This window comes from Xenopus tropicalis, chromosome 6 (assembly GCF_000004195.4).
Source record: "Xenopus tropicalis strain Nigerian chromosome 6, UCB_Xtro_10.0, whole genome shotgun sequence".
NCBI classification, from domain to species: domain Eukaryota; kingdom Metazoa; phylum Chordata; class Amphibia; order Anura; family Pipidae; genus Xenopus; species Xenopus tropicalis.
The window spans coordinates 68,924,917-68,951,435 of NC_030682.2; the positions used below are offsets into that span (position 1 = coordinate 68,924,917).

The following is a 26,519-nucleotide window of genomic DNA, read 5'->3' on the forward strand; positions in this document are numbered from 1 at the left end:
ATACTCTGCCTAACTTTTGCTGCCTGTGTGTGCTATGCTCTGCCTTCCCTACCCTGCCTGTATGTGCCATACTCTGCCTGCCCTATACTGCCTGTGTGCCAAACTTTGCCTGCCCTATGCTGCCTGTGTGTGCCATACTCTGCCCTATGATGCCTGTGTATGCCATACTCTGCCTGCCTACCCTGCCTGTGTATGCCATACTTTGCCTGCCCTATGCTGCCTGTGTGCCAAACTCTGCCTGCCCTATGCTGCCTGTGTGCCAAACTCTGCCTAACTTTTGTTGCCTGTGTGTGTCATACTCTGCCTAACTCTTGCTGCCTGTGTGTGCTATGCTCTGCCTTCCCTACCCTGCCTGTATGTGCCATACTCTGTCTGCCCTATGCTGTCTGTGTGCCAAACTCTGCCTGCCCTATGCTGCCTGTGTGCCAAACTCTGCCTGCCCTATGCTGCCTGTGTGTGCCATACTCTGACTGCCCTATGTTGCCTGTGTGCCATACTCTTCCTGCCCTATGCTGTCTGTGTGCCAAACTCTGCCTGCCCTATGCTGCCTGTATGCCAAACTCTGCCTGACCTACCCTGCCTGTGTGTGCCATACTCTGCCCTATGATGCCTGTGTATGCCATACTCTGCCTGCCTACCCTGCCTGTGTATGCCATACTTTGCCTGCCCTATGCTGCCTGTGTGTATGGCACACACAGGCAGCATAGGGCAGGCAGAGTATGGCCCACACAGGCAGCATACAGTGACAGAATGCTGGCACTGCTCCTACAGTCTGCACAATAACTATATATTAAAAAAAAAAACATTTTAATTGCAGTACCTCAGTATATCTTCTTTTTATAGTGAGCAGGGTTTATTTGTGGGTTTCTACTGCTCCTACAGTCTGTCTGAAGGTGTGAACAAGTGAACAATGTGGGGGTTACAGTCTGAGCCTGAGGTGTGAACAATGCAGAGGTTGAACAATGTAGGGATTAACCTTTTTTCTGCCAACGATGTATGAGATACGTCGTGGCAGAAAAAGGCTTTAACTGCCAACGATGTGTCTCATACTTTGTTGGCAGATAAAGGCTGCTCTCTGCAGCGGAGGCATGTGCCGCCACTGCAGAGAGTTTCTAGTGATGATCGCGATCTGCTGCTTCCTGCTGCTTCCTGCTGCTTCCTGCTTCCCCCAGCGCCGCCGCCCACTTGCCGTTCCTGCAGCGTGAAGGACACCAAATGATCGGTGCTTCAGGACAGGTAAGGTGTTTCTTTTTATGCACTTACACACTTACACACACACTTACATACATTTATACACACTTACATACATTTACACACACTTACAGCACACAATTTAGCAGTTTTTATTTTTTTGGTTTTTTTTTTTCATTTTGCACACTTATATACACTTATATAGACTCATATACACACTTACACACTATCACACAACTGTTACATATGTACACACATGTATACACATACACTTTTTTTTTTTACCACTTTGTTTTTAGTTTCTTTTCCATAAAAACTGTTTATTTTGACAGCGTGACTATTGGATCAGATATTCTGACCACTAATTACACTGTTGTGTGACTTATTTTGTTGTTTCACTGATTTGCACAATGTTTGTGGTTTTATTGCATTTTTATCCCTGTATAAGTGTTCCTGATCTGTTTTTAGCATAGCTTTGCCATGTGTAACTTTGGTGTACAAAAATAACTTTACCTATTTTGAATTCATCAGAATGTGTACTTTACAAAAATATATGGTTTTCTTGGGGTCTCTGTATATTTAGGGGGTGTTACGGCACATAATACACTGTCAGGGGCTCTGTGTGGAAAAGCTGAGTTGGCAGGCGAGAAATCCATATGTGCTATTTTCATTTTGAGGTCAGTACATACCACAGACTTTCGTATATTTATGCATATTGGGCATCAAACTGTTCAGTAGACCTTAGGTGTTTCTATAAGGGGTGACATGCCTTTGTATGCAAGAAAGATATATGAGGCAAAGTGCAACATTTTTAGGCGATTTTCTGAGATGTCATAAAAACCAATAATTTTAGGAAAGCTTTGCAGATTGGTATTTTGGTGTAGAAAGGACTCTTTACCCAAGTTGGATTTGTCAGAATGTGTACTTTCCAAAACTATATGGTTTTCTGGGGGTCTCTGTATAGTTAGGGGGTGTTACGGCACATAATACGCTGACAGGGGGCTCTGTATGCAAAAGCTGAGTTGGCAGATGAGAAATCCTTATGCGTTATTTTCATTTTGGGTTCAGTACACACCACAGACTTTGGTATATCTATGTATATTGGGCATAAAACTGTTCAGTGTTCCTATTTGGGGTGATTTGCCTTTATCTGATCTTTATTAAGAAATTGTGAGAGGTAAATGCGGCAAAGTGCAACATTTTTATGCGATTTTCTGAAATGTCATACAAATCTGCAAACTTAGGAAAGCTTTACAGCTTGGTACTTTGGAGCAAAAAGAAATGTGTACCCATTATAGATTCAGGGGAATGTGTACTTTCCAAAAATATATGGCTTTCTGGGATGAGTGTACTTTTTTGTAGCATTATCCCACATAAAGGATGTAAATGTGTTGATTTTGCAGGAGCTGAAATGATAGATCATATGGGGGTATGTTCCCATTGGGGCCCCTACATGCCACATACTTAGGTAAACCTATTAATGATAAGCGAATCTGTTCCGTTTCGCTTCGCCCCAAAATTTGTGAATCTTTCAAAAGATCCGCGAAACGGCAAAAAATTCGCGAAACGCCGAAAATGCTGTGCAGCAAAAAAAAATGTCTTTTGTCTCCCGTGACTATTCTTTTGTCGCGCGGCTATTATTTCATCGCCCACGGCTATTATTTCGTTGCGAGGCTATTCTTTTGACGCCCACGACTATTCTTTTTTGACGCCAGCGACAATTTTTGGACGTGTGGCAAATTTTCCGCGGCAAATTTTTTCATCCATTTCGTTAAACAATCCACCAATGGCGAAACGCGGAAATTCGCCGCGAATCCATGCGTGGCGAAACATTTCGCCCATCACTAAAACCTATACATATTAGGCATCAAACTGTTCAGTGGACCCCTGGCGTTCAAATTTAGGGTGTTTTATCTTGGTACCTAACACTATGTGGTAGATAAGATGCTGCAAAGTGGAAACTTAGATGGGATTTTTGGAAATGTCATCAAAGTTGCTAACTTTAGAAAAGCTTTGTGGTACTTTGGAGTAGAAAGACATGGGTACCCATTTTAGATTCGAGGGAATGTGTACTTTCCAAAAATATATGACTTTCTGGGGTGAGCCTAATTTTACTAGCTTTATCTCACATATAATGATGTAAATGTGTTGATTTTGCTGGAGCTGAAATGACAGAAATGGGGGCCCCTACATGCCACATACTTAGGTAAACCTATACATATTGGGCATCAAACTATTTAGTGGACCCCTGGCGTTCATATTTAGGGTGTTTTATTTGGTTACTTTATGACCTGTAGGAGATAAGATACTATAGACTGGAAGCTTTGAAGTGATTTTTTTAAAAATTCACAAATTTTGATAAAAACCAATAACTTTAGGAAAGTATTGCAATTTGATAGTTTGGAGTAGACAGACAGTTCTGTTCTTTCCAGAAAAATTTTCTGGGATAAACCTTCTGTTAGTGGAATTTTGGCCTTGAAATCTAAAGTATGCCGCTTTCTGAAGCAGTGCTTTGGAAATTTGGTAGTGTACTGCTGGGAGTTTTTGACCAATACAAGTGAGAAATCTCCATAAAACTATATATATATTTAGTATTGCCACATTCAGGAGACATGGGACTTTCCAAATCAGTTGTATATTCGTGCATAAAATAATTTTTGTTTCTAGTATGTGTGTTTATATTATGGAAAATTTGTTTTTTTTTTTTTCATTTTTAGACATTTAGAAGCCTATATCTTGTTACAGAATTGGAATTACACCAAAATTCTACCATATTTTGAAAGCTTAGGTTGTCCTGAAAAAAACGATATAATAATGTTTTCCTGGGTAAACTAAAAGTCACCGCAAAGAAAGGCTCTTAAAGTGAAACAGTGCAAAATGTTAAAAAACTGTCTGGCAATACAAGTTCCGCTTTGACCAAAATGGCTGGCAGTGAAAGGGTTAAAAGGTGTAAACAGTACAGGGGATTACATGTTTAAACAATACAGGGGAATTACAGTCTGAATCTGAGTTGTGAACCATGCAGGGGGCCAGTTAATCTCAGTACTGATACCATTTAAAGCTTACACAAAGGTAAGCCATCAAAGCAGCCAGACAGGTGGGGGGCCATGTGGCCCACGGGCCACCAGTTGGACAGCACTGTCCTAGAGGGACAACCCTTCTAGAAGGCCAGGGAGCAGGGACTCTATGAACAACATTTAGCCAGATTACAGTACAAGTTTTGTCAATAGTATGTTCTGGAAATACAACACATAGTAAGGCACTGCTAGAAACAGCAGCTTTGTGCCCCACCAAAAGATTTCCCAAAAGGTAACTGTGAAGGTATTTCCGGTCTAAAGTGAAGGTAACACAGCTCTGAAGGGAAGCTCTGAAGCTCTGAAGGGAATCAGGCTTAGCCTATTGCTTCCTAAAGAGTTACCACTGGAAAAGACCTGGACCACAAGCTGGTAGCCTTAAACGAGTGTAATCACAGTTGCTCCTGAACTCCCTCAAGGACATTAGTGTCCAGGCCTGCCTAACATTTGCAGAATAGTGTCACATTGCTCAGCTATATTTGTGACTGTGTCTGACTGCACAACAATACTACCTTAATTGATCGATGAGTATAACCCCTGTAGTGCTTTGACAATAAAGCCTTTTTGGTTTGTTTGCAAGAACCTCTGGCATTCTATTTTTATTTCTTCACAGCAGCATAGAGGTGTATTTTCACAACACCATCTTTCATTCTCCTCTGCTTAGAGAGGTCCATCTGGGTAACCAGAGTGACCAAATTCCAGTGTGATCTATGTTCTACCATTTAGAAAAATGAATGCAACAATTTAATCAGTTGCCCAAAGGTTACTGCTAATAAGCAAATTTGCCCAGTGTTGATAAATGCCCCCCAATGTGTCTCATAAGTCTGCACAGAAAATGCAACCTATACTACACTGTAATTTGTGAAGCATTTGGCAGTCCCATGTACTAATTAATTACCAAACTGACTTACCACAATCCAGTAACATCATATACAGGCACCTGCATATTTGTTGACCCTACAAAACCTTTCATGGCTAAAACAGTAGCTTGCATTTTTTGCGAGGAGACATGATTACTCTGTACAAGTACATTAGAGGGGATTATAGGCTGATGGGGGATGTTCATTATTCCCTTAAAAACGATCAGCATTTAGATTAGACCCCTTTAGATTTGAGGAACAGTACTTTCAATTTAAGCAGCATAGATGGTTATTCACGGTGAGGGCAGTGAGGTTGTGGAATGCCCTTCCTAGTGATGTTGTGATGGCAGATTCTGTTAATGTCTTTAAGAGGGGCTTGAATTAGTTTGTGAACAAGTATTGTATCCAAGGCTATTGTGATACTAATATCTACAGTTAGTATTAATGTTGGTATATATGGTTTATGTATGTGAGTGTTTAGGTAGGTCAGAATAGGTTGTGTGTGCTGAGTTTACTTGCAAGGGTTAAACTTTACGGACTCTTTTTCAACCCCATGCAACTATGTAACTATGTATATGTTATGCAGGGATGCTTATTAATCTGTTTTGTTATGTGGAGCTTTAAAAAAAAAAAAAAAAAGAGGATGATTAATGTGAAATGATTTGTGAAAACCAGGTTCCTCTCTAAGTTGGCAGCTTTTAGAATTTCACACGGTGTGTTTATAATGAGCTGAGAAAATGACCATTCCCAAAAAAGAAAGTATATATATTGAGGGTGGCAGGTTGCATCATCTGACATATAAAGTATTTGAGAGTTATTATTTTATATCTTCCTAGAATGACCTATATTTGACTGTTGTGTCAAATCCTAAAAATGTACTTTAATAACTTTTTGTTATTATTATAGCCCACTGCTTCTAGGAAACATTTCCATATAATTTAACCAAAATTACCAAAGAGATATAAGTATTCTTTTTTAACAAGAATAAAATATGCATTGAAGAGAATTCCTTTTCCAGGATTAAATGCTATGAATAGAAGTGCAGCAAGGTCCGAAGGAGTTGCCATGTTAACAGTATTTGTCTGGGGAGTCAGTAATGAGTTAAACAAACTTAAGGCTTGAGAGCACAGGACTCAGCCCACACCACATAGGATTGGCTTTGAGCACAGTCACTGAGATATAGAAGCCGGCTCAGATTTGTAAAGGAACAGTTAGGAAAAGCTGCTGCACTGAAACACATGGGGTTTGGAGAGCATAAAGAAATAAAGAGGATTTCCTATTCCAGATACCAAGACTGTTACTTGAAAGACTGCTTCTACTTTAAATCCCAGCTGCCACAAAGAAGAGTTTTTATTTTACTGAGCCAATGCAGATTGCTGTATTGCATGTTGAATGCAGTTTGGCAGCTTTATATTTACCAACACTAACAAATAACAACAATAACAAAAGTAACTGAAGACTTCAGCAGCAATACTGCGTTTGATATGTTTTGGTTCATTTAATATTTTGATATAACACAAAATACACAAAAAAACATTTGGAATGCAATTGCAAAATAAAATAGATAGCAGTGTACAGAAGTAGAGAAGACACCATATGCTTGTCTGGAGCAAAACTGCAAGATGAATGAACATATGGATTTAAAAAAAGGCATTTGGTGGTCTCTGCTAGCACTGACTCTGTACATGGTAAGTATGATTTCACATTTGCTTCTCTGCTAAATATGAGTATTTATGGGATGAAAGAATATAAAGCAAATGCATTTTATTCTTTTTTATTCTTTTTATTTTGAAATGACAAATCATTCAAGCATTCACCTGCACTTGGTACTCTAGAGGCAGCTGTAAGACTTGATAGCCGAAACTTCCTGTCTGTGGCACTGCACACTGACATATTATCTCTCACTGAAAATAGAGGTGAGTATCTCAAGCTTTATATGTTTTTTTCTAGACAATCAGCTGACTGCTGCAGAGTGAAATAGAGCATGTTGTACCACTTGTGCAAATGCTAATCATAACAATTTTTTCTGATTTCTTTAATTGTAAATAATGTGCCAAGAAAGCTTAGCTTTTAGCAGCAATGCAATGCTAATTAGGCTTTATATATAATATATATTTATATTAGCAATCCTGGAAACAAAGGAAAATTAAATAATTTGTCCATCAACCAGTAAGATCTACTAGTGATGTAATATGAATAAATTTGTTAAAATCAGTATTTATATATAGCAGGTTTCAGGTAGTTGACAAATGACAATATATTGGTAATTCTCTCATCTTTGAGTACACTATTATAATAATAACTAATTTCTTTGTCTGGTGTACATTTAATGAAAATGTAGCAAATAAAAGTTGTAAACTATAATCTGACAAGTGCTATTGTCATTAACAAGATCTATATATCATTCACTTTCTGTGAGAAGACACACTATTCTGTTTACCAAGAATGGAATTGAGGGCAAATAAATGGTCTTAAGCTTTCTACTTGTCTAGTAACCTATAGCAACCAATCAATCAGCAATCAATGTACTGGTCTGCTGTTTTAAAACAAACCTCTGATTGGTTGCTATGGGTTACTAAACATGGGCAAACTAAGAGAATTCCCAGGCAATCAATTTCGTTAACACCATTTCAGCATGCCCTGGATTTGAGGTGTAATTATCACGATCAGCTTTTGCACCTCTTAAAGAAATACGAACAAATTATTCTATTTAGTGACCCTTAAGATGTGGCCAGTACTAATGAAACTGCAAACTAAAGCATGTCATGAACATTTTTAGACAAATATCTAAATCTTAGTGCTGTACAGGTATTGGATCCGTTATCCGGAAACCCATTATCCAGAAAGCTCCGAATTACATAAAGCCTTTCTCTCATAGACTCCATTTAATTCAAATAATTCAGATTTTTAAAACTGATTTCCTTTCTCAGTAGTAATAAAACAGTACCTTTTATTTATTCCCAACTAAGATATAATTTATTCTTATTGGAGGCAAAACAAACCTATTGGGTTTAGTTAATGTTTTATTGATTTTTTAGTATAAATAAGGTATGGAAATCCACATTACAGAAAGACCCCTTATCCGGAATACCCTTGGTCCCGGGCATTCTGGATAACGGGTCCTATACCTGTACTGAAAAAAAGTAGAGAGAGGCAGTATGATGTTAATAGTAATTAAATACACTGATGAGATGTAAAAGAAAATATTATCAGTATCTTAACTTGAATACTGAAATGTGTACATCCTCATGCCTTAGATTTCTGTCATTAAATGGCTGAGAGGGGATGCTGGAAAATGTAGTAAAAAATATGTGGAGACTATCATATACAATTTGACTTCTACCAGTAATTGCAAATACACTGTACATCCTGTATAATGCCTTAATTAATTAGGGCCATGTCACACAAATACAAAGCACTTTTTACTCATATTTCTATAGTTGCTTTGTAGCGGACACTGCTGTGTGATATTCCCCTCATTTGTAATACTTCACTGAAATCAATGACAACAACTACACTGTATAGTCAGTGCCCCTTAGATACTAACTTTCCACAAAAGTTAATTTGTACAACTTGTCACCTTCAAAATGTATTCAGTTCAAGATTCTTCTGATCTAATCAAGATAATCACTGTGTGACTGTGCTGGCAGGATCCTCTAGTACTCCACTGGTAGATTTTTCTCCTCCCAGTTCTTAGTTTTCTTGTGGATGGAGATCTTATTTTGAAATGAGCAGAAAAGACTTTGGCTGCCCAAATAATATAGTACACTAGAGGGCACTACACGAATAAGAATTCACAAGAGTTCTTCAGCAGATGAACTCTAATGGAGTGTTAATAAAAATGCTTTAATCCTTTTATTATTAATGCCTAGACTGTATAACAACACAGAATATCTATTTGGCTTTCTAGGGAGGTAAGGCTTGGCTAAAGGTCCCCATACAACGAGCCGATGCTGTCCCTGAACCGACTAGTTTTTCTAACCTGTCCGATCGAGATCTGTCCGATTTTTTTTTTTTTATTTTGCACAACTTGATTGTTTGATGATTGTTTTGTGCACCAAATAAACATTTTATGTTTTATACTGCCTACCATTTGTATCACTTAACCCAGAACATATAGAATATGTGCTAGAATACCTGAGAATTAATGACCCTAACTTTTTTTTATTTAATATTTGAGTCAACAAGGGTTCTAAATTTCAGGAAAGCAAATTTGAATCCCTTTAGATCAAAGCTTGAGTGAACAGAATGGGTTTTCTTCTGAAAACACAAAAAAAGGTTATCATTGTCACAGGCCAAGATTGGGTTGAATTACACAAGAACACCACCTGGATTGTGCTAACAGAACTCATATAAGATTTTATTACACCGGTGGGGAATCAACATACAACACAATGCTGTACATTACACTTCCAAATGTTTACATCTTATCATGCCTATTTATAACCCTCCATGGGGGGTTTCCAATTGCCCCTACTGTTCTACCCATATGTTGTCAAATCAAAGTCCAATGTTCTCACTGATACCAGTTTATCTTCTGTGACGCATGTTTGGAGCTTGATTTCTTGTGATACAGATAGTCTGGACTTTTCAAAACATCTTGTGACATCTCGGGTGCTTTGGGATGATGATAAATGATTCAGCATGTCCTTAACGTATTTGCAAAACAAGCATTAACATATCTGTTAAATTTATATAAAATATCACCAACAATTTATCCAAACTTAGTCAACTTAGGCCTAGGATGCCTAAGAAGGTCTCAGCTTAATGTATGCTTATACCTAAACTTGTCCTCAGATAATTTAAAATGATATTAAACTGTGTAACTGCTTCTTAATTTATTTATTTATTTAAGAATGAAATGTACATATTAAAGGAGAAGGAAAGGCATGTTAGCATTTTACTGCTAATAGATTAGCCACATTAGTGCAAGCTAGAACGTTAGATTTATTCTGCGGAAAGCTTTACCATACCTGAGTAAACAGCCCTAAAATCCCCCTTTGTTTGTTTAAGATAGCAGCTACCATTTTAGCTGGGTCTGAATAGCTTCCTTGCTGCAGCTCTAGCTGCTGGTAGCTCAGATCACACATTCTGATAGGAGGGGGAGTGAATTCTTATGAATTCTTATGAATTCTTTTGGGAGGAGGGAAAAACACAAAAACTCGGCGCTAAAGTCTTAAGTGGAAAAACCTTCTTAGAAGAATGTGTGAATCTTGATTGCTGCTTCCTCAAAAAAGCCCCCTTTGAGTAGGCCTCAACATGTGTTCCAGAAGAATGTGATGGAAGTGCATATATAAAAGAAAAAAAAAAAATATATATATATATATATAATAGTGTAATACATTCAATACACAACCAGTGTGCAAAGTGACAAAAACAATCAAGTCAAAAATGCGTGTGCCTCCACCAAAAGTGGAAAAAATGCACACTCACCACATAGCAATACAGGCTACTCATAGTATTTATTCGATGTTTTATCTCTACATATTGTGAGTAGACTGTATTGTGTAGGGTCAAGTTATTTAATAAACGTTATCATGCTATTCTTTGCTTTTTCCTGATTTTTAACTTCTGAGGTACTGAAATGGATCGGGCGGATTCTCCAATCAATAAATTTCATTGGTTCTATATTTGGCATAACATTAATGCTATCTGGTGAGTGTGCATTTTTACCACTTTTGGGAGAGGCACACGTTTTTTTCACTTGATTGTTTTTGTCACTTTGCACACTCGTTGTGTATTGTACATATTACACTATTATATATATATATATATGTTTCTTTAATATATGTGCTTCCATCACATTCTTATGGGACGGGTAGCAGGAGAAGGGAGAGAGGAGAGAGCTGAGCAGACTTGGTCCCATGGAATGAAGGATTTTTCTGAGAGAGGAAGTCTGATACCGAAGGACATGTTTACACAAAAGAGGACAAGAAATCCTGTGTGCCTTTTGATAGAGGACTCAGTGCAGCTTTTCTGTGAGTGATTATGGCTTTATTTACATAGACCTTTCTGATAAAGCTTAGTTTAACCTTTCCTTCTCCTTTAAGGACCACTTAATGAAAGTATGAAAGCTAATGGGAATAAAGAGTAAAGTATTTAGAAGAATAAAAATGCTAAAACTGCAACCCCAAATGCAAACTTAGAATGGATCCAGAAAAAGCAAATAAGAAAAAAAACTTAAGCAGTTCTTTTTTCTTATGTACAAAGAGTGATTGTCAATAGTACAATCTATACTATGATTACGGTTCCAGGACACAGATGGAACACACCCTCATGTACTTAGTGAGTTTAGTTCAATTTTAACCAGGCTTCATTTTTTTTTTATTTTCTCAGACTCAGTCTCATCTGGTATGGAACCTATGGACTGGAGAAATACTGATGTAATTCCAAAATTCAAAAAGGCATTGCAATCTCAGTCTAGCAATTAAAGGCCAATAAATTGTGACGTATGTGATTGGCAACTTATTTGAAAGTTTGTTAAGAAATCACATTTAAGATTATATTCTTGAAAATGGCATTATCATCAGTAATCACCATGGCTTTAGGAAGGATATGTCAAATAAATTCAATTTATATAATGTGGTTAGTAAGAAGTTGGACAGTGGGGTTGCAGTTTGATTTTGCCAAGCTTTTCATTCCATTTTGTACTCTAAGCAAAGGGATTACTTTAGGTGTGATGACATTTTCAATTTGTGCTGGATTTATAATGATGTTATCACATTTTTATTATAATTTTAAAATAAAGGTCTGTGATGAGTATAAAAAGTATAATTTATGTATTCTTTTCTATCAACTTATTTGTTTTTAAGGATTCTAGGAGGGTTTTAGACACAGTAGCATTATAGTAGTGAAAGTGTTTTGTGTACTATCTATAAGAAGATTCCAGCATGCACAGATACAGTAAACCACATCTCCAGAGTACAATCCATTTTGCCAGGAAGTGCAGCTTTTTTTATTGTATCTTTATTGAAATTATTTAAATTACAAAAGCATAGGGATTATTGCCAAAACAATACAAATTTGGCAACAGTTTCTGTTGTGTCTTTTATTTTAAACATAGATATATAATAAAGCATAAAAGGTAGGGAAATCATATATTCGTGAATGAAAAAGAGGCTTTGAGTTGCAGTGTCTAGGACTGTGTGCTTTTGTGATCCAAGGCCTCTGTAAAAATGAATATGAAGTGCAAGAGTTTGTTTGCTTGGTTGACTTGAAAATAAAAAAAATTATATATATAAAGAGAAAACAACTTTCAACTAGAGGTGTCTCCTTTGATGCCTCCTGGTTCACTTGCTCCTTTCTTGTATCATATGTAGAACTGATATATGTTGAGCTTTAGATAGACAAATGGTAAGACAGTAAGCTCAACAGGGAATTTCTCCACTAACCAAAGTGTTTTAATTTTCCTACTTTTCTATATCAAGGTAATTACCATTCTCCAAATTTTTATTTTTTTTTTAAAAAGTTCGAGTTGCTCTATTCACGTTTATATGACTTAAAGAAACACAATAATTACAGAAATTTTTTTTAAAAAAAACTTTTTTATTGAATGTTGTGATCACATTTTTAAAGCTGTATTCACCTTAAACAGCACTTTGTCACTTTAAAGCACGATTAACACCCTGTGGGTTGCCTATGATCAGGGCCACAAGTAGATGAGGGTGATATCTGTTTTGTGCAATGGTTTTTATTGTCCCAGATGTAAGGTGTTTTACAACATTGGAGTTAACTACTAGAGACATAGGGAACCCAGGACATAGCATTCAATCGAGTACAATCGAGTAAGTAAAAGTTTCTTTCATTTTCACCCATTTAGCAGGAGTGGCAGCATGTAACAGGGAAATTGCTACTCACTGGGATGCCCAGCCTGCCTTTTGGTCTAGATGTTAACATTGTTCACATATTTGAAGTAAATGTTAATTGTAGATGAAATTATTAATGATCTGTAACCAGGTATACCTGTATTTCTGTCAAATCCACCCCGCCCCCCCCAAAAAAAACAAAAAAAATCTGGTTGTTATGGGCAACATCACCAGTGATGTTTGTCTCGTGATAATAAATACATCCCCAAGAGTACTTTTTAGGATGTGTTTTTAATAATAAGGCTTTTATTTACACTGCATACCACTGGATCATTATATAGTAAAATGTCTTCTATTACTTTAACAGAATATTATATTGTTGAAGTCTATGAGGTCGACAGAAATGGAAGGTTTATCACACATGACATAAGCCACAAGCACAGAAAGAAAAGATCAGCTGCAAATGTAGATAATGATGCTGTTCATCTCAAGCTTCATGGATTTGGGCAGGACTTACATTTGGAACTAAAAGTTACAGAGAGATTATTAGCTCCTGGATTTAAAATTCAAACATTTGGAGAAGGAAGAACTAAGTCCATAAAGACATTCTCATCTCAAGATTTCTGCTTTTACCAAGGCTCTGTAGTATCCCATGAAAATTCATCAGTAGCTCTTTCAACTTGCAGTGGCTTGGTAAGTACATCATACAATTATCCATGACTGTGTAACTGATACATACCAGATACTATTTTTTGTATATTATTATTTTTTTTATATGAGAATAACTAGCAATGTTGTATTGTAAAGTTTATTATTTCTATCAGTCTGGATACAAGTGATTTGTTTGCATGTTTACATTTCCCTGTAAATTTATGTTACCAAATACATTGCTATTGATATATGCAATAAATTAAGCTTATGTATGTTCTTTACCACTAAGCAGGTCAAAAGGAGACCCTAATACATTGGTCTAACAGTGCAGCCACTGAAACTAAAAAAATAATTATTTATATTTATTTATATATAAATAGCACACTGAAAACATAAAGTTACTATGGATCATATGTATGCAATATTATAATGTTCAACATGATAATACTTTGAGCTGATCTAATAGTTTAAATCACTGGCATAGCGAATCAAAGTAGAGGACAGAGAAATCAAACACAAGTTTACCCTCCATTATACTGTATGTATGCTATAGTCTGTCTGAGAGTTTATTAATAATAATAATAATAATAATAATAATAATAATAAAAATGCAGGAATAGTTTATTGTATTACTATTACGCAAAAAAGCGTGCAATAAGCATTATCGCACTTTAGTGAATTGGCCCCTATGAGTGTACAGTCCTTCTTCCTTCACCCTTTTTGACTGTTTTGTTTGCAATAGTCCATTATGCAGGGGCACTATCTGTGTAGATAATCTAATTATCTACACAAAAACCATAAGCAACAGGCATGCTTTGCACTCATGTTGAATAAGAGGATATACAGTGGCTTGCAAAAGTATTCGGCCCCCTTGAACTTTTCCACATTTTGTCACATTACAGCCACAAACATGAATCAATTTTATTGGAATTCCACGTGAAAGACCAATACAAAGTGGGGTACATGTGAGAAGTGGAAGGAAAATCATACATGATTCCAAACATTTTTTACAAATAAATAACTGCAAAGTGGGGTGTGCGTAATTATTCAGCCCCCTGAGTCAATACTTTGTAGAACCCCCTTTTGCTGCAATTACAGCTGCCAGGCTTTTAGGATATGTCTCTACCAGCTTTGCCCATCTACAGACTGAAATCCTTGCCCATTCTTCTTTGCAAAACAGCTCCAGCTCAGTCAGATTAGATGGACAGCCTTTGGGAACAGCAGTTTTCAGATCTTGCCACAGATTCTTGATTGGATTTAGATCTGGACTTTGACTGGGCCATTCTAACACATGGATATGTTTTGTTTTAAACCATTCCATTGTTGCCCTGGCTTTATGTTTAGGGTCGTTGTCCTGCTGGAAGGTGAACCTCCGCCCCAGTCTCAAGTCTTTTGCAGACTCCAAGAGGTTTTCTTCCAAGATTGCCCTGTATTTGGCTCCATCCATCTTCCCATCAACTCTGACCAGCTTCCCTGTCCCTGCTTAAGAGAAGCCCCCCCCAGAGCATGATGCTGCCCCCCCATATGTGACAGTGGGGATGGTGTGTTCAGAGTGATGTGCAGTGTTAGTTTTCCGCCACACATAGCGTTTTGCATTTTGGCCAAAAAGTTCCATTTTGGTCTCATCTGACCAGAGCACCTTCTTCCACATGTTTGCTGTGTCCCCCACATGGCTTGTGGCAAACTGCAAATGTGACTTCTTATGGTTTTCTGTTAACAATGGCTTTCTTCTTGCCACTCTTCCATAAAGGCCAACTTTGTGCAGTGCACGACTAATAGTTGTCCTATGGACAGATTCCCCACCTGAGCTGTAGATCTCTGCAGCTCCCCCAGAGTCACCATGGGCATCTTGGCTGCATTTCTGATCAGCGCTCTCCTTGTTCGGCCTGTGAGTTTAGGGGGACGGCCTTGTCTTGGTAGGGTTACAGTTGTGCCATACTCCTTCCATTTCTGAATGATCGGTGGAACAGTGCTCCGTGGGATGTTCAAGGCTTTGGAAATCTTTTTGTAGCCTAAGCCTGCTTTAAATTTCTCAATAACTTTATCCCTGACCTGTCTGGTGTGTTCTTTGGACTTCATGGTGTTGTTGCTCCCAATATTCTTTTAGACACCCTCTGAGGACGTCACAGAGCAGCTGTATTTGTACTGACATTAGATTACACACAGGGGCACTCTATTTAGTCATTAGCACTCATCAGGCAATGTCTATGGGCAACTGACTGCACTCAGACCAAAGGGGGCTGAATAATTACGCACACCCCACTTTGCAGTTATTTATTTGTAAAAAATGTTTGGAATCATGTATGATTTTCGTTCCACTTCTCACGTGTACCCCACTTTGTATTGGTCTTTCACGTGGAATTCCAATAAAATTGATTCATGTTTGTGGCTGTAATGTGACAAAATGTGGAAAAGTTCAAGGGGGCCGAATACTTTTGCAAGCCACTGTATTACATATCCTTATCACAACTGATTGTTGTGGGGCCTAACCCTTGTCAGGAAAAATTCTACTGTTGTGATCCACAATAATGTGAGTTTAAAAGTCAGATTAATGGTGTTTAAAAACTCCATTTCACCCTACTGTAGTTGTTTAATACACCCACAAGTTTTGAGTTCCCTAATGAATCATGTAGCTGTTTTTTGTTTAATGGGTTTCTTCTTACTGTTAGAATACACTTGTAACTGTACCTATGAGGATTCACTGTTGTGAAGTTGAACTGTATCAGAGGTCTGATATTCCAGCTTTCCAGAGATCAGCAGATTATGTTGTTTGACTCTTGAGAGAAGGTTTTTGCACTCCTGGTAGATTCCTTGAGTTTGGTTCAGGCTTGGCTGGTTTTTAATTTCTGAAACAAACTCCTGCCAAGAAATGACACGTGCAAATTAAAATACCTTCAGCCATCTGAAAATTATAAGCTGTGCTTACTATCTAGGCAATATTCAAAGACGTGTGAAGTAAATAAAAAATCTAATCAACAATGCAACAGTTAAAAGGTAGAAATGTGAGATATGTTAAATGGGGGTCCAAATTTTGGCAATCTATGTGACTATTTACTTTGTCATGCTGAAAATTCTTTTCATTGTTGCGCCTCTAATTAATTATTTTGGCATCTGCAGAATTCTAGAGATGCAAAAAGCAGCACTGTAACAAACAATGGGCATTTCATTCTGCAATGTAATAGGATTTTAGAAGCTAGAAGTCGAATATTGTTTAAGCTGGTGATCTGGGAGTATTATATTTTAGTGGACGTAAAAGAAAATGTTCTTTCTCTGCCAATAAACCAATCAGTAAGCTATTGTTAAATTAAACCGCTTTACTGATTTTACATGATACCCAAGCTGGATTTTTAATTTAATGAAGAGTAATTAATAAAGCTTCTTTTTTCACAGAGGATTTATGTGTAACAGCCGTAGTTTACATTCTTTGGATAATTTTGGTACGCCCTTAATAAGTGACCCAAATGAAATAGCCATATTAACTTCAAAGAGAACATCTAGGGTTGTTAACCTATGGATGGAATTTAAAATCATTGTACTGCTGTGAAAGCACTCTTTAAAGTGAATTGATGCTAATTCATTTATACTTTCACTGCCAATTTAGAAAAGGAAATGTCATTTTTTAATTTGCTTCAAACCTATGAATCTTTAAAAAGCAAAAAGCCTGTTTCATTATAATGTAAATATAAAGCGGAGAAATGTGGTTCCAGTACAGATTTTAGAGATTATACAGTATAACTGACCTTTGTTGTATAGTAAGAATCAAAGAGGCAAAATGATGGAGAAAGAAAAAAGTCATATATAAAAGTTCTCTACTTGTAATTAAGGCATTTCTATTGGACAAGCAGTTGGGAGACTTCCATAGCTGAACTTCCATATTCAGAGTGAACCTCAGAAAAGCCCTGGAGCCGCTAGTGATTTGGTGGTTATTCCTGGCTGGATGTATTTGCTTCTGCTTATATATAATTTTAACAGAAAAAAGATACACAAAGGGGCACATTTACTAAGCAGTTTTGAGAAAAAAAACAATTATTTTTTTTTTAACTTCTAAATATTTTAGAGATTTAAGAATGGGTTTTATGAGTACACGAGTTTTTCCAAAATAACTCCCATAATTTGTGATTTATTTGTGTTTAGTTAACTTCTTTTTGTAAAAATAAATTCGGCAGGTTTGATCTGTCGAGTACCATTGAGTCCAATAGACGCTTAGAATAGTAGAGGAATAGAATAGTAACAGTCTGTCCTTCAAGGAGAAGTTAATCCCCTCATTGTTTTCTATTTCTAAATAACCGCAAAAGATCCTCTGCTCTTACCCATTATCAATATGTAGAAATAGGACATTAAGACATTCTGTGCATTCAGCTACTAAGAAATGTCCTCCCCCCCAGACCCAAAAGAGGGATTGTTTGTCCATACATTGTAATATACTTCAAGCTGGCCAACTACGTCAAAGTCATCCCTTCTGGCCAGTCCTACAATGACCTATATAAGTAATTTAAGATTAGTACTGAGCAAAGGGACTAAGTTTTACCTGCAACATTCTTGCTTTCAAGGTTAAAACTCCCATATGGTTGCCCTTTTATTGGCTCCATTGGGATCACCTGACTGTAGCTGGGAAGAGTGGGGGGCTACAACATGGAGCTGGCCACTGCTCCTGTATAAACAATAACACAAAAAAAGGGGAAAGTTGTGCTCAACCACTAAAATGTAAACCATTAGGCAGGGGTGCAATGAGGCTGTGACCACAAAATACATATAAACAACCGCAAAAGATCCTCTGCACTTATCAATATGTAGAAATAGGACATTAAGACATTCTGTGCATTCAGCTACTAAGAAATGCCCTCCCCCCCAGACCCAAAAGAGGGAATTTCTTAGTAGCTGAATGCACAGAATTTCTTAATGTCCTATTTCTACATATTGATAATGGGTGAGTGCAGAGGATCTTTTGCGGTTGTTTATATGTATTTTGTGGTCACAGCCTCATTGCACCCCCGCCTAATGGTTTACAATTTAGTGGTTGAGCACAACTTTCCCCTTTTTTGTGTTATTGTTTTCTATTTCACCCAGTTTCAAGGGAAAGTTAATCCCTCATTGTTTTCTTTTTCTCATGTTTTCAAAGGGAAATTAATCCCATCATTGTTTTCTATTTCACACAGTTTCAAGTGAAACTTAAAGGAAAAGTAACATTACAAATTTTTAAGTAAAAAATTTGAAATAGAGCGATACGGAGATGCAGGGCAGAATCCTATGCGACAATCGATTGACCCTAGCCCGATTCCTTCCTATACAGAAGGAAGGCTAGGATCAATCGATCGATCATCGCATAATGGATTCTGCCCTGCATCGCCGTATCGCCCTATTTCAAATGACCGGAAGACAAGCATTTTTAGCATTGGGAAGTGATGGATTCTGGGATTGAAGTCCTTCTGCTTTTCAGAGAATCTGTGCACCACCCATTATGGAAAGCAGGGTAACTTTAAGTCCCAAGATCCATAACTTTACAATATAACAAGGTGAGGGTGGGGTTGCACTTCGCTGAGAAAGTTTGTTAGAATCTCTTTTACAAAATATGAGAGCACTTTTTTCAAGCAGAACCAAAAACATTATTAGCCATTTTCTACATTGCTCCACACATCATCATTGTCACTGCAGTGCAATATAATCTTTATTACTGTACTATACATATTTATAATAGTAATATTTAATTACTGTATTATACATATTTTATTTTGAAACATCAAAATGTATATGAAATATAGCAAACATAACTTTTGAACTTTTGAAACATGTTTTTTGTTTTGGATATACACTGTGGTTCATATGGGGTCTCTTGTTCCATCCTAATATGATGTAATGTCTCAACAAAATATATCTTAGAACAGCTGTTATATCCTTTATTCTCAACTCTTAGATTTTCCTTCCACATTTATTCCATTACAATTTTGTACAGGCTGCTAATGAAAATAAAGTAAACCTTCCTGTTTTATTTATGTTTTATACTAAGCTTTACCTCTTTTAAAATGAATACAGTAGTGAGGAGCGAATCTGTCCAGTTTCGCATAGCCGAAAAACCCGCGAAACAGCTGAAAAATTTGCGAAACGTATTCAAGTCAGCACATGATAAACTTGTGGCAAATTTTGCGGGCGACATTTTTTACACGCAACTTTTTTTTACTCCAAATGCATTGAAGTTAATGCCCATTTTTTCTCACTCCAAATGCATATTTTCTATCAGCAACATTTTTGTGTCTGCGACTTTTTTATCTCGGCAACTTTTTTTTTCTCTGTGACTTTTTTGTTGCAGCAAATTTTTGCGACAGTTTGCTGCAAAAAAAATCACTGATCACTAGAATACAGTACACCATAGGACGACATCTCTTGACATTAACTTTTTTTAGCGTTTTTTAATACACATCCTTGCATTAGTGTTTCCCTACAGGCTGATGCATTCTATGATATACAAACAAAATGTGCAGGATTTTTATGAAACACTCCTTTTGTTGAACGTAAGGTCAGTTTAAAATGTAAAGTAAATTAAACCATCTGCTATATTTAATTTGTATCTTTTTATAAATCATTTGTTTTTTAACTGTCTGGCATTGGCAGAGTGAATGAACTCATACCTCCACCTACCTTTTACAGAAAAATTGGCTCTTGCAGAATCTCTATTAATACTAAATTACTATGTAAGTGGAACTACAGAGAAATGACATCATTTTCTAGGCACTTTGCCCCAAAGTAACATTTTACAGCACAATTAATGGGTTTCATTATTGAATAGTGGCATCCCATATATATGTGTGTATAATGCTCCCAAAACAGTAGTTGGTGTTCTTTGTGTTGACAGCAATGTTTCAGCTGAAGGTTTATTAGTATATAAAAGTGTTTATAGTGCACTTTATTAAACCTGGGGCCATGACCTTGATTTAGGGGATTTACTGAAAATTTAAGGGACAAAGAGCTATGTTACCATTAAAAAACAAAGCTGATGAATCACATTTTCTTTGGATAGTCCTGTATTCATCACAATGCAAAGTACATTTACAATGAAGATAATGCAGAAAAGTTTGACCACCCCTATGAACAAACGTTAAGTTGTTCACTGTGTGTATCACTGTCTGCCCCATATTATTGCCAGTGTTTGTGTTCCTGCTTGCCACAGTGTAAGCCTTTGGAGTTTCACCAATAGCTTTGGTGGAATATCCTTGCAAACACAGAAGTTAACACAAAGGATTTTTCCAGTGCAAAACAATGAATACTAAGGGAAACAGCAAGTAGTAATCTGCTGTGAATTTTAACTTTTTAAAGGGTGGATGTGGCATATTATATTAATGTAATAAATTACATTTTTAATGGTATAACTTCACCTTTATGCGTACTATTTATTTGGCCAATTTTCAAAGTTCTGATGTGACTGTAATAAATCTACTCAAAGATGTCACTTCTCACAAAAACCCTAATGCAAGATATTCAGGTCTGGGTATAAATGTCCACTTTGCACCTGTGACTTATTATAATGAAAAGCACTGTGCATCCTTGTAGCATTTTATACAATGTAAATAAAGATATTGATACCTGCCTTATTTATGTACATATATTTTTTGCACATTTTGTATTAAAAAATGGACCAAAAATTATTCCCATAAGTTTCCGAAATTCTTCTGTTGATATATGTATTGAGAAAATTAACAAAAAAAACAGTACTTGTTTGAATGCTTTTTAACAAAAAAAGTCCTATAAATGAACATTTATGGTATTTGGGCCCAAAGTGGTGTAAATTACCTAATACCCCCACCCCAATCACCAGTAAAATATATTGCTGAGCCCTCATTCATCATGCATGCAATCCAGAGAAATTATTCAATGTTATCGCAAATGCTTTTTCTAGGTCTTCACCAGAGCCTCTATATATTGTAACACCAGTGTTTTACACAATATTATATATTATTATTATAATGTAGTGTGTGTACAACAGTGCACTGATATCAAAATTGTTTGCATATACACCTATTCTAAGCAACTTTTCTGTATTTATTTTTTCAATATAATTAATTCCTATTCTGGCCTGAACTGACCTCCAGCAGAGGATCTTTAAATTGCATTTTTTTCTGAGTAGGCCCCACTGAAACAAGTTCATTATGTAACCCTTGTTTGTTACAGCAAGACACATTTATTTAAATAATTGTAAAATACTGCATAATGTGCAGAGGTGATTGGGGTGTGCTCCACATAATGGCAATCCTTAATGAATCTGTTTTTTTTTGTCCTTTAAGTAAAACTAAATTGATAATATGCTCAGTTATCACAATTGGATGCATGTTAGAGAAGAGCGACTTACTATTGTACAATAAAGCAGCCTTCTCTCTCTGCTTGAACTCTGTGTTCTAGTACACTTCCCCTTAAATTGGTGTGGATGTTTCATCTACTTGCAGGACTTGCAGCATCAAAATGCACTTTAAAGAGTATTAAAGTAAATTATTGCTGCTCAAATAAAAAAAGCCTATGTAATTTCAAATATGCAGTCATGTGATATGTTTAAGTTCATACCCTGAGCCAGTGCTGAAATGCAGATATCAAAATAATTTTAAAAGAACTGATACATAAACCCTTTTGTGTGGATCTACATTTTCAGTCTACCTGTAATGACATGTAAGCCTTGTTTGTAGTCTCCTGATGTTATCAACCTTTCTAAATAATTGCATGCATCAAGTTTCAAGTAATTATATACTGTAACAGTTTCTTATTTATGACATCAGATGCTTTCTTTATCTTTCAGAGATGTATATATAATGGGAATGGTATGAAATCACAGTCACTTTATTTTTGTGCAAAAAAAAATGTTTAAATAGTCTAATCCTCTAATGGAAAAGCTTTTATTAGCTAAGAAACATTAAATTCAATATATGTTGCAGTTAGCAAATGGAACACACATCTGCATTCTTATCATGCATTTAGTTATAACAAAATTCAAAAATATATAGAAATCTTCATATCTATATGGGCCCACCTTTCTCTTGCTTCTTTAGCAAATGTACATGTACTTTTGTATGTTTTGTATTTAATTATTTATATTCTGTTATTGACTTTATCCATGTGCTATGAATTGATTTAATGTACATAAATAGCACAATATAAGTAATAAGTTATATAAATGTATATTACTATGCATTTAACCAACCTAGGAAGCTTTCACAAGACATGTAACACCATGGTTTCACAAATTTCAGGTGCCAGTGAGAGGCAATTAAAAATGTCTCTTTGAGAGCAATAGCTTTGTGTGGTAAAAATTGTTGCTTGGTTTGTCATACATAGTTGAAGAATGGTTATCCTAATCTAAGGATATGAAACCACAATTTTTTTTTCAGAAAAAATCTTGTTTAAGAACTTTTCACAATGACCACGATAATATTGTTAAAATAGTACAACTTTTTGTGGTTTCCGTTAACTTCCACACAAAAGTAGTATATTTCACAAAGAATTTGATGTCTTTGGTATCGTGACTATCTTTTGGCCAGGTTGGCGTTGTAGAGTGCCATTGAGTCCTATGAAAGGCTTCCAAAATCATGCACTGAAGTTTCAAAGCCAAAAAAAGGTTTTCGCGCCATTTATGATCGTTGGGATCCGAAAATGTTGTGACTTTTGGATCACAACCACGATTTTTTTAAAAAATTTTTGTGCCGTTTAAGATCATTCGGATAGGAAAATTTCTGAACTTTTGGATCGTACCACAATATTTTTGTACAACCACAATGCACATCAGACATTATCGGATTTAATCAAAATTTTTTGCTATCATACTTTTAAATGTTCAAAATTCGGACTTTGATAAATGGGCCCCTAAGGGGCTGATTTACTAACCCACGAATCCGACCCGAATTGGAAAAGTTCCGACTTGAAAACGAACATTTTGCGACTTTTTCGTATGTTTTGCGATTTTTTCGGATTCTTTACGAATTTTTCGTTACCAATACGATTTTTGCGTAAAAACGCGAGTTTTTCGTATCCATTACGAAAGTTGCGTAAAAAGTTGCGCATTTTTCGTAGCGTTAAAACTTACACGAAAAGTTGCGCATTTTTCGTAGCGTTAAAACTTAAAAGGTGCAAAGTTTCGCGTAAGTTTTAACGCTACGAAAAATGCGCAACTTTTTGCGTAAGTTTTAACGCTACGAAAAATGCGCAACTTTTTACGCAACTTTCGTAATGGATACGAAAAACTCGCGTTTTTACGCAAAAATCGTATTGGTAACGAAAAATTCGTAAAGAATCCGAAAAAATTGCAAAACATACGAAAAAATCGCAAAATACCGATCATTACGAAAAAAACGCAATCGGACTCATTTCGACCCGTTCGTGGGTAAGTAAATCAGCCCCTAAGTGTACCATATGTTGGGGTTCTCCCTGCTGGCTTTCCCAAAGGAGCTACTGTCCTTATGTAACACAGTGTATGCATGTTCACACTTTTAGGTGAGATTGACATTTGTCAATGGAAAAAAAAATATTATTAATTTCAGCAAATTTAACATAGATTTGTGAAACTGGAAACTATTTAGCAACCCCATGTGTGGAATAAAGATTGCAAATATTATAGTTTGCACCAGTGCAAAAAGTATGTAATTAAAGTTCACTGGAGACAACTGGCCTAAAAAATGTGCAGTGCATAGTAATAAGACTTGCAATAAACCATCAAATGAAGAATATAGGGAATGCAAACTTGGTTTCTGGGTATGTTTTATGATCTAATAATTAAACCTCCGCATCCTAGTTTTTAATACTAGATTATATTTGTAATACTGTGGGGTAATACATTTAGTTTGACCTTTAAAATTATTTGAGAATAATTATAGTAATTATTTGAGAAGAGTACTCTTGTCTTCTAACAATATACAATTTTAATTGCTTGTCAAACTAGTGAACATGTTTGTCTCTATATGTAAACTATTATGTCTTGTATTTGCACATTTACAGTAACCCATCAGAAACCATTGCTAACTGGCTTTTTCAGATAGCTGTAGGTTGAACAATGAAAGAAACTATTTGATTTATTGCTCTAAGACAGTTACTGCCCAAAGTTTATAAATGAGTTCCATTACATCTACATGTTGAAATAAAATTAGAGTTTCATTACTAATGGTCTACCTCTTGACAGAGCTTTTGTGGGACCAAACAATGTTGCTGAGGAACTAGTGACTAAGACCCCTGAGTTGCACTGTTCATAGTTTGGTACTGCAGTAATTGAAAAGAAATCCTAAAAGCAAAACCTTTTTGTGCATGAGGTAAACAGTTTGGTGAAATAGGGAGGAACAGGAGATGAATCACCTAGTTATTTAGATAAGCCAAAGCTATAATACAATAATTTGGCACATTTTTTTTTTGTATGGTAGAAGTCTATAATGCCTTTAGAACTTGAACTTTGAGTTAACTTTTAGTATGATGTAGAGAGTAATATTATGGGACAGTTTGCAACTGGTCTTCATTTTTTATTATTTGTAGTTTTTTTAGATATTTTAATTTTGGTTTAGCAGTTTTTCAGTTTGGAGATTCAGCAGCTATTCGGTTGCTAGGTTCCAAATTACCTTAGCGACCAGGTAGTGGTTTAAATGAGAGACAGATAGATAAATAGACAAGGACCTTAATAGAAAAATAAGTTATGAAAAGTAACAAATTAATCAAACTGTAGACTCACAAAACAATAGTTTTTTATTTTAAAATTTGAATAAACTTGTTTCCACAAATGTCTGGCATTTACTAAAATATTTGAAATGACAAAGTCTGCAAAGGAAAAGCTGTGATAGAAACGTCACAACTTGGCTTCGAACTGGCACACAAAAAACCATAAAAAGCGTAAAAATACGAAACCTCTAAAGTTTCTAAACAAAAGAAGGATCCTTTAGGGAAAGGAAGGGACATCTGTGTGATCTTTGACGCATAGTAAATCTCAGAAAAGTTGCAACTTTTTTTTCTGCAACATTTAGCGCTAAAAATTGGAAAAAAAATCAGCCGGTTAGTAAATGGCCTCCTAAGTCTTCTTTTGTAGGATGTCATGTGCTAGCGCATTTTATTGCAGTGACTAAGTACTACAACATAACCTAATATTTTTGTAGAGGAATCCCATTCTTGTTAATCATAATATGGTTATATATGTATTCTTTCTGGCAAGGGCAGTAATTTCAATACAGTCTTGGCCTAAAATATTTTCACCTTGCAAATTACTATAAAATTCATTGATATACTTCAAAATAGGTTTAAAGTTGGAAACATAGAAGTATTGACACAGTAAACAGGTTAATATTTTGTTAAATGCACTTTGGTAATAACTGAAAATCAAGTGCTTCTTATACCCACAAATGAACTTTCTTAATCTCTCAATTGGCAGTCTGGACAACACTTTTTTTTGCAAACTGCTCTAGTTCTCCCAGATTTGAAGGAAACTTTTTTCTCACTTCAATTTATAGATCTCACCACAAGCAAGGGAACCTATATCTGGACTCCTGGATCCCTGGTCACTTCAGCACAGTCCAGAGTGTTGTCCTTAACATTCTGTGGGTCTTTTCAGGAGCGTGCTTTGGGTAATAGTTCTGCTGGATGACCTATGTTCTGTAAAGAAGACCCAGCTCTCTGACACTGGGTTCAATATAGCACTCAAAAATGCCTTGGTACTGAATTATTGATTTCATGACAGAACATACCCCATGTTTGACTGTAGGAAAAGTGTTCTTTTTTTATTGTCTTAATTTTCCTGTAAAGAATATATTGCGCTTTTGGCTTGCTCAGGCATGTTTTGGACAACTTCATGCTTTATTAAGTTTCCCTGTCGGCACTGGTGTCTTCCTAGGTCAACAACAACACCAAATCCTTTAAATGATTTGGTGACAGATGGTGTGAGTGCCTGAAAGTCAATTTAGCTTCAATCTGTCTGGCAGTTGATTGATGTTTGTGTG

General features: G+C 36.1%; 1 protein-coding gene across 1 annotated transcript in view; it reads left to right on the forward strand.

The window, feature by feature from the left end:
- The first annotated feature begins 6,287 nt into the window (after positions 1–6,287).
- The window catches only part of adamts16 (ADAM metallopeptidase with thrombospondin type 1 motif 16), a 112,125-nt gene continuing 91,893 nt past the window's right edge, over positions 6,288–26,519 (forward strand). The window contains exons 1-3 of the mRNA XM_031904195.1: positions 6,288–6,813; positions 6,936–7,041; positions 13,298–13,623. Coding sequence (XP_031760055.1) covers positions 6,748–6,813; positions 6,936–7,041; positions 13,298–13,623 — 498 coding nt within the window. The 5' untranslated portion in view covers positions 6,288–6,747. The remainder of the gene's footprint in view (positions 6,814–6,935; positions 7,042–13,297; positions 13,624–26,519) is intronic.